The sequence below is a fragment of the Danio aesculapii genome, chromosome 23, assembly GCF_903798145.1.
Source record: "Danio aesculapii chromosome 23, fDanAes4.1, whole genome shotgun sequence".
NCBI classification, from domain to species: domain Eukaryota; kingdom Metazoa; phylum Chordata; class Actinopteri; order Cypriniformes; family Danionidae; genus Danio; species Danio aesculapii.
Window position 1 is genome coordinate 47,321,469 of NC_079457.1, and position 9,961 is coordinate 47,331,429.

The following is a 9,961-nucleotide window of genomic DNA, read 5'->3' on the forward strand; positions in this document are numbered from 1 at the left end:
TAGTATATTGGTAAGTTTAAAGACTGATTATAGTTAGAGATTGTGTAGTATCTGGGTAAGAATGGGTTAAGGTTAGAGACAGATGAAGTATATGGGTAGGTTTATGTATTGTTTAGGTTTAGGGAAAGTTTTGTTGACATGAGAAGGTGTAAGATTGGTTAAGGGGTAATGTTAGAGTCAACGCTGCAATGCCAGAAGTGACTACAGAACACTACAGCTCTAATTTCATCCAGATGTTTCAGATTTAAGTACACTGTAAAAACATCTATGTACACAATACCTTCATTAATATACAAGTTAATACATCGTAGACAAATGATAATAATAATATAAAGTCCATTAAGCTATTTTTGCTAAATAGTTTTAGAAAAATAAAATCAATAAACATAATTTTCTTACAGTGTGAGCAGTACAGAACAAAAGTATTTTCTACAGGGCCTAATTATTTGCAATATACAATTTCTTTCTTTTTTAATTTGTGGTCATGTGGCCTGAACATGCTGTCCTCAGATTTATCCATAATCTAGTCTGCCAGATTTATCAGAAAACATCCAGGTACACAGACAAGCAGCTGTAATTCCTCCAAGTCCTCTTAACACACGAACACACACACACCCATCTGTTGTCATATAATAATTATATGCTCCTAGAGACACTAGAATGTTCCACAGAGCGCTCGTTGTTCATCCACAGTGATTCAAACTACTGTTTCCTTTCATCGGCTTTTTCATCATGTATAAAATAGCTCATAGGATAAACCAATACTGTGCAGTGGTCTGGATTCTCTGCCAAGTGTTTAATATTTCAGCAGCAGTGTGTTGTTGTGAGCGTTTCAGCTGGTGTCAGCACATTCCCTGATGCGGGCTAGCACTCGTGACGACCCATTACCCAAGCCATCGTTTACCAAGCAGGTTCTGAGGAGTGGTTCGCTCAGCACAACTCTCACATCCAATTAAGAGCACAACAGCATGCTAGAAACGCTAAACTGCATCAAGCTCACATGTAGCTTAGCTACACCACAACTAACAAAGGTTTTAGATTATAAATGAGTGTTTGTGAATTGTTAGACTCTTAAAGAACGCTCAACTTTTTTGTAAACAGGCTTATTTTACAACTCGCCTATGGTTAAACAGCTCAGTTTGACCATTTTTGATTTCCATTTAGCTAATGTCAGGTCTGGTGGGAACACTTTTAGCTTAGCTTAGCATACTGTAGAATATTGAATTGGATTAGATCGATTTAGACTGAGTTTTGATCATTTTCCTATTTAAAGTTTGACTCTTTTGTAGTTCCACGATGTACTAAGACTGACAGTATGTGAAAAGATGCTATTTTCCAGTCTGATACGGCTATAGGAACTATACTCGCTCTCATTCTGGCATAGGGAACTTTCTACCCCCAGCTAGGTAACTATGTAACAGCAGTGCATAATATCATTGCGTATATCATATCAATATAATATAAATAATATAAATAATATAATATTTTTGTCAAACCCTGACTCATCCTCACTCTGACAATATAATCAGAACACAGTGCAGACAGTGAGTACGTTTACATGGACACCAATAATTCGATTTTAATACGACTAAGACAATACTCTGATTAAGAGTCGACCATGTAGACAGCAATTTTTGATTAATTTAATCAGATTAAGGTCATAATCGAACTGAAGAGAAATGGAATTAAGACATGTGGAGTATGCTGATTTTAATATCGCATTATTGAAGTGCAGTCCAGACATGTAAACACCGCAATGAAATTATTACCGTCATGTACAACCCAGGCTCATTTCGAAAACGTAGTCCCGAGGACGTTTCTGGAGTCCGCGAATTATGTAGCCGGAGGTACGTATGGCTGCATTTAATTATTTAAGCGAACGCTGCGGGGCGGTATGATGGCGTTCCTTTTAGCGCTCGCCAGCTGACCGCTTACGTTCATGTGGAGGGCTTTCCCGCCGAAACCAGTTTGTCCGGTTAGCTCATCCTGTACGTCAGCAGACTTGAGACACAGAGAGGAGCTGACCACAATGACGACGAGCGGGTTCGAGTCTGGGGAAGAGCAGTTCCAGAAATCAGGTAAGACTAAATCAGAATCCAAGAAATAAAGTGAAGAAGTTCATAACAGGGCGAGAATGTGGTAAAATCCGAAAACGTGGTAAAAAAAAAAAAAAAATCGGACGAGGGCTTTTCTTTTTCTGGACGGCTTTTGTAAATCGTTGGTTGGGTTTAGGTAGGGGCGGGTCAATCGGTAAATTGGTTGGGTTCAGGGAAGGAGGAGGGTGGGTCGGCCAGCAGTCAATCATTCAGCCAATCAGACAGACAGACGTTCGTATCGACAGCGGCCTCTGGTGGGTTTATGCAAGAACAGCGCGGGCAAGAACGTTACTCGTGGGAGACGTCTGAGAAACCAAAAAGGTGCACACAGCGGCCTCTGGCGGATTCGCGAAAACCAAAAAACTGCAAAAAAACATACCTCCAGGGACGTATTTTGCAGTCTCCAGAAACGTCCTCGGGACTACGTTTTCAGAATGAGCCTGGGTTGGTCATGTAGGACATTTGCCACGTTATGCAACAGGATAGCCCACACACACATGGCTGTCTGACACTATTATCTGCACATACCGAGTCAGTGAAGACCACAGATGCTTGCATTGCAAAATGCGGAGGTTTTTTCGCCCATTTAGCGTGCGGTATGAAATTCCATTAAAAGTACTCTCCTCCAGCTGTTCATACTTGCATCCAATATCTCGTTTGTCAGGGGGGCATGCATGAAATGTTCCTGAATTAAAGTGAAACTGCCGAAACTGCAGTTGAAATGACATGAAACTCCAGAGGATATGTGGATAGCGCGGTGACGCAATGATGTTAATCGAAGTATTTGTTATAACATGTGAAACAGGATCATGAAAGCCACATTCAAAAAGCACCTCATGTAGACACCTTGATCTTATTATTGTCTTAATTAGATTAAGGCAAATCATTCGATTACTGATGTCCAAAAAAAAAGTCAAATTGAATGCTCAGTGTTTTTCATGTACACGGTAAGTCTTTTACAGCCCCACTGCCAAAATGTGTTGTGGTCATTTAGTAGGCTAGCACTAAGTTCATTTACTACTGTATTATAAGTTTAAAGTTGGTGAAAGTTTATTTTTCTCCAGAATGCACAGATAATCTACTATAATAATACTGTGAAAATAAAGATGATTTAGAGTGATGCTGATTACTCTGAACATCCAGTCAAAGGATGAGAAAATGCTAATGCTTTTGTTAGCTTGCTAGATAGCGCCTGTCTAGCCAACTTGAAATCTGATTGGTTAAAGCAACAGGTTCATCAGCATTTATTTAATGCTACAGACGCATACACAGCTGACTCTGAAGGCCTCTGGGCAGATTTCAATGATGCTGGAAATGCGATCGCTGAAATATGATTGGTTAAAAGCACTAATATAAAAATACACAACCAGAAGCAGCACAACCAAGAGAGAGCCTATGAAACAAAGAGAATAGACGATAGGAAATAAATAATTCATTCATTTTCCTTTAGCTTAGTCCCTTTATTTATCAGGGGTCACCCGAGGAATGAACCGCCAACTTATCCAGCACATGTTTTACACAATGGACGCCCTTCCAGCCGCAACCGAGTACTGGGAAACACCCATACACTCACATTCACATACACTCATACACTACGGCCAATTTATGATTGAACACGGCTGGTCCCGCATTAACTAGCGATTGATTCACCAATCAGACGATTCCTAACTCACTATAAATAACCAGTCTCTTACTACAGTTATCTTACAGTTATCGCCTTGAAGAATCCCCCCTTCCACTCTTACTGCTCCACCTTTCCCTTTATAGGGTGACACTGTGGCCCAGTGGTTAGCACTATTGCCTCACAGCAAGAACGTCACTGGTTGAAATACTTAAGAGGCTAGGTGTCGTTCTCCCCATGCTCGCATGGGTTTCCTCCCATCGTCCAAAAACATGTGTCCTAAGTGAATTGATCAATCTAAATTAGCACTATAGTCAAACTCTTAACCAGCAGTAAATATCTACATAGAAAAATATAATCTGTCATCAGCTCTAAACAAAGGGACCTGACTCAAACTCCCCTCTCACCCTGTAAACGGAAGGGAGCCCCGTGCTCGAGGCTCTTATGAGCTCAGGGCTTTCTCCTGAAACAGCATGCCAAACATGCTTATAATCAATCATTAGCTAAGTGTGAACTCTTGAAACCATAGATTTATGTGTTGTCCATACTTATACTGCCAGGGCTGTTTATATCGAAGCTGATATTTAGCCGCACTACATCAAATTTTTCACGAGGTGGGTCGTTAGCCCAAGACATATCCCTACATTATGAACACTACAATCAATTTAGCTTGCCCAATTCCCCTATAGCGCATGTGTTTGGACTGTGGGGGAAACCGGAGCACCCGGAGGAAACCCACGCCAACACGGGGAGAACATGCAAACTCCACACAGAAACGCCAACTGACCCAGCCGGGACTCGAACCAGCGACCTTCTTGCAGTGAGGCCACAGTGCTCACTACTGAGCCACCGTGCCGCAGGGATTAAATAATAATAAACTTATTAAAAATAAATAAGTGATTCTGATGTTTGGCCCACCACTGATATAAGCAAGGGTTTCCGGATTCTTAAACACAGCTCATTTAGCTGAGCCAATATTTTAGACAGACTGCATTAGTAATCATCCAGCGTGATGCCAGCATGGAGATTAAGATTAAAGTAAACAACATTAATGAGGATTTCATGTTGACTTTAAACAAGGCCCTGTGTAAACCGCAGAGACCCTCATTCACAATCCTGCCCTTTATCTGACACAGAGACTGGCAGAGTGTGTCCTGTGCTAAATATAGCCAGACCCACACCCTTCTCTCTCTCTCTCTGGGTGTCTGCAGTGAGTTTCGCCCTGTGTGTCTGGTCCATCTGCTCCAGCAGGCTGAGCGAGAAACTGAGAGAGACACACACACCCTGATCCACTCCTGGCACACCGGAGACCAGGGGCCGGTTGCACCAGCAGTAAGTTAATCGTAGCCTAGTTGTGACTTAAAGGGACACTAGGGGCTCTATTTTAATGATCTAGGCGCAAAGTCTAAAGCGCAGGGCGCAAAAGCATTATGGGCGTGCCCGAATCCACTTATTCTCCTGATGAGTTATGGGTGTGTTTTGAGCATAACGTGCAATAAACCAATCACAGTCTCAGCTCCAAGAGTTTGTAAGTGCCTTAAGTACCTTATGATTAAAGTTGTTGCACGTCCGCCGGTTCCTGCCTCAAAGTGAGCAAGTTTGAGCCACTTGTACATTAAGGTGGCATTCAGAAAAAACAAAACACCAGCGAAGAAACTCAACACAGAGGAACATAAAAACCTCACTGCCAACTAGTGTTTCGGAAGTGCTATTGCAGAGCACAGTGGCGCCACTCGCCGCCACGAGCCCTCTGACAAGGGACAAGGGGAGGTTATCGTGGATTAAAGTGAATAGCGGGGGTGATGTCGCAGATGAAAGTTAAGGATGGTGGCTTTGGATGATTGGGGGTGTTGATCGTGGATGAAAGTAAAAAGCGGGGGGGTGGTGGTGGATGAAAATAAAGACCGGAGGTAGGGGGTTGGGGGTGGTATCGCGGGCCCTTTATTATGTCTCTGGTGCGCCCCTAAATGTATGGGGCCTTAGAATCGTCCTAACTTCACCCCCCTCCCTAGCGGCGCCACTGGCAGAGCAACACAAACAGCACACAGAAGTGTAAATACACGGCACTGCGCAAGGCATGCGCGGTGGTTCACGTCAATCACTTATAAACCAGCCTTAAGTACTATCCACTGAGTCACTGTTACACATTGTCAGGTACATGGGATGCTTGAAAACTCCAGAGATGGAGAAGTCTGTGCCAAATAAAAATTTACAATGTTCACTTTGCTTGTTCAAATAACATGCAAACAGTGTTGCCAGATGTAGCTGACTGATTCCAGCCCTGTCGAAAAAAAACGCTAAAAACCAAAAAGCGCCACCCAACAATCAGTATAATAACCTGTCTTGAGGCTGATGACGGGGGGGAGGCGGTGATTGTCGTGTCGGGAGGGAGATCACAAGCGTTTCTAAACTGTTCTAAGCGTTTGTATGCGAAGAATGGGGGCTATGGTATCCCTTTGGGAGATCAAAACAGATTTATAAGGGCAGACTGGGGCTGGCGGGCACGCCGTTGCAAAACTGCCCAAATTTTCACGACCCACCTATGTAATTTTTTACCCGCAAATAAATTCAAAACCGCCCAATCTGGCAACACTGCATGCAAATAAGCATTGCCTTAAGCACTTATTATTTCTGTAGTAGGGAAGCTGTCAAATCTATTTACCTCTTTTTCATGAGAGAAATTAGCCACTTGTAATAAAATACATTTATACATATGGTTTTTGAACACAAATAACTGAATAATAAATAAATACAATTAGTGATTTGAGCCGTTTGTGTAGGGTTTGGTAATATAGCACTTTCACACAGTCTAAAGTAGCTTATTGTCATTTGTCAGATGGATTTATAAGGTTTTTTTAAACCATGTGTGCATTATTATGTTAATATAACCATTTAAACAAAGGTATGTACTCAACATCAGCTACTTTACATCTAATCTGAATGTCAATCATATTTTAGAGCCCAAACCATACATTTCATAGGCTAGCATTTACAAATAAACAAAACAGAAACATTAATAACAGTGTGGTTTGGCAACCTCTCTGTTCATTCATTTTCTTTTCAGCTTAGTCCCTTTATTAATCTGGGGTCGACACAGCGGAATGAACGGCCAACTTATCCAGCACGCTTTTACGCAGTGGATGCCCTTCCAGCCGCAACCCATCTCTGGGAAACATCCACACACTCATTCACACTTATACACTACGGACAATTTAGCCTACCCAATTCACCTGTACCGCATGTGTTTGGACTGTGGGATAAGCCGGAGCAACCGGAGGAAACCGATGCGAACGCAGGGAGAACATGCAAACTCCACACAGAAACGCCAAATGAGGCTCGAACCAGCAACCTTCTTGCTGTGAGGCGACAGCACTACCTACTGCGCCACTCCGTCGCCCCTCTCTGTTCAGTGTAAATCTAAATTGATGCATCTCTTAAAGACAGAATGGAAAATTGTTGGGCATGATGAATATTTGAATCCTCAGGTTTTATATGAGTATTGTGTCCTCAATCAGGTGGAAAGGACTGTGAACGATCCAACTCACTTTTGTTTCCACATTATGAGCTGCTTCCCTCTGGTAGGAGATATAGAGTCCCAAAGTGTAGGTTGAACCATTCTAAGAAATCCTTTGTACCTGTATCAGTGGGTTTATTTAATAAGAGTCTATCTTAATTAGCATTATACATTTTGTAACTGCTGTGTTTTGTATAGTTTCTATTGCTTGTTTTTAGTGAATGTCTGCAGCAATATGATGATGCCCATAACAAATTTCCTGTCAAGGACAATAAAGTTTACTACTATTAAATATTAAGAAGCAACACTGACCTTCACAACCCTCTCTAATATATACTACTGGTATCCATCACAGTTACAAAACACTTAATCAACAATAAAGAAGACAGTCCTCAAATGAGCCATATACAACTGTCAGAATTATTAGCTCTCCTGAATTATGAGCCTCCATGTAAATGTTTCCCCAATTTCTGTTAAACTGATAAAAGATTGTTTCAACACATCTCTAAACATAATAGTTTTAATAACTCATTTCATAATCACATACTAATACACATAACATAATATTAAATAATATATTAATGATTCATAATTATCAATTAAAGAATTATTAGAATTCGAATAATTATTACTATTATATAAGTACTATTATAATTATTATTATATATTAATATATTATTATTAATTATTATTATTATTAATAATATATTGATATAATTAATATATTAATATAGAATTCGAATTATTAGAATTATGAATTATTATTAATTAATTAATTACCATTATGAATTATTCATAATTTATTATAATATTAAATCACATAATATTTGACTAGATATTTACTAGCATTAAGCTTAAAGTGCATTTAAATGCTTAACTAGGCTAATTATTCATTAATTAATTTTATTTTCAGCTTAGTTCCTTTATTAACCTGGGGCCACCACTTATCCAGCATGTTTTACGCAGTGGATTCCAGCTGCAACCCATCACTGGGAAACATCCATACACTCTCATTCATACACACACACTACGGACAATTTAGCCTACCCAATTCCCCTATAGCGCATGTGTTTGGACTTGTGGGGGAAACCGGAGCCCCCAGAGGAAACCCATGCGAACACGGGGAGAACATGCACACTCCACACAGAAATGCCAACTGACCAAGCCGGGCCTCGAACCGGAGACCTTCTTGCTGTGAGGCGATTGTGCTACCCACTGCGCCACCCCGCTAATTAGTCAAGTTAGGATTATTAGGAAAGTCAATTAAGACTTTCTCCAGAAGAAAACATATTATAGGAAATACTTGCTCTGTTAAACATCATTCTGGAAATATTTGAAAAAACAAAACAAAACTCACAGCAGGGTGAATAATTCTGACTGTATAGATATACCGCATATCCTCCTAATGTACAGGAAGTGACCTCACCCTTCAGCGGGTCCTGCTCCGCCCTCATGATGTCAATCAGGGAGCTTTCCAGCGAGTGCATGTTCAAGCTGTCGTACATCCTGGAGCGATCCTGAAAAACAGAGAGCAACACGTCAGCATGAAGCAGCTTTTGTGCATTGGGTAGACACTTTCATTTGTAATTATGCTTTAATTTGACAGAACTTGCAACCTTAATTGTCTAATGATTTGGCAAATACACCCCAGACTGCTCTCTTTCCAATGACAAATGTTGATTGTACAAGATTATAACCTTTATAAAAATAATGAATGTTGAGTCTTCCAGGCCTTTAGAGCAGTGTTTCCCAACCCTGTTCCTGAAGGCACAGCAACAGTACACATTTTCAAGCTCTCCCTAATCAAACACACCTGAATCAACTCAGCAGAACATTAGAAAAGACCCCAAAACCTGACACGAATGGGTCAGAAAAGGGAGACATACAAAATATGTACTGTTGGTGTGCCTCCAGGAACAGGGTTGGGAAACACTGCTTTAGAGAACAAGCACATCAGACTAATGTAGGTTTTTACAATGAACTGTATGATCAGGACATTAAAATAAACAGGACGCAGCCAGTTTGTCACTTTTTTTGTGGGGTCACCGACACATTTCCATTGTAGTCAGGCCTATTTGCAGCATGTTTCTGTATTTGCATGTGTTGTGAGAATTTACATGTGTTTTCTTTTTCATTGAGCTCTCTCAGCCACTATATATATACATTAGGCCTGGGCGATTTGGCCTAAAATCAAATAGTCTGTGCTGATTTATCTAAGTACCACTTAAAGGTACCATGAAATTAAAATAAATGATCAGTAATGTTAGTTTTTAGGATATCTATAAGCTAGTGTTGTCATGATACTGAAATTTTACGTACGTATCGGATTTTAAAAACATTTATTTCCCGCTAACATTTAAGCTTAACATTTATTTCTGTTAACTCAACAGAAATGACTGTAATTGGCCGTGAAGGACAGATGGACAGATACATGGACACTGGAGCTTTTAAAGCCGTGTAGATCAGTGGATCCATCAGCGGATCGCTCGTATGTCAGCTCATAGATACACCAGCTGATCTTCATGGCTTTAAAACACTCCAGTGTCCCTGTCAATATTTCACGTCACCTCATGCTTTAGATTCTCATTAAAGGGGTGGTCCACAGTGTATTTTAAGGCTTGGTTGTGTTTATAAGATGCAAAGCAACATGTGCTCATGCTTCATTTGTAGAAAATCACATTATTTTTTTCATATATCGTACTTTCAAGAGTTCCCACTTAGATATGCTTG

General features: G+C 40.5%; 1 protein-coding gene across 4 annotated transcripts in view; it reads right to left on the bottom strand.

Moving 5' to 3' along the window:
- Window positions 1–9,961, bottom strand: part of cpeb2 (cytoplasmic polyadenylation element binding protein 2) — a 41,172-nt gene that overhangs the window by 22,095 nt on the left and 9,116 nt on the right. For all 4 annotated transcript variants that reach the window (XM_056449540.1, XM_056449539.1, XM_056449538.1 and 1 more), the window contains exon 3: window positions 8,658–8,748. In XM_056449540.1, coding sequence (XP_056305515.1) covers window positions 8,658–8,748 — 91 coding nt within the window. The remainder of the gene's footprint in view (window positions 1–8,657; window positions 8,749–9,961) is intronic.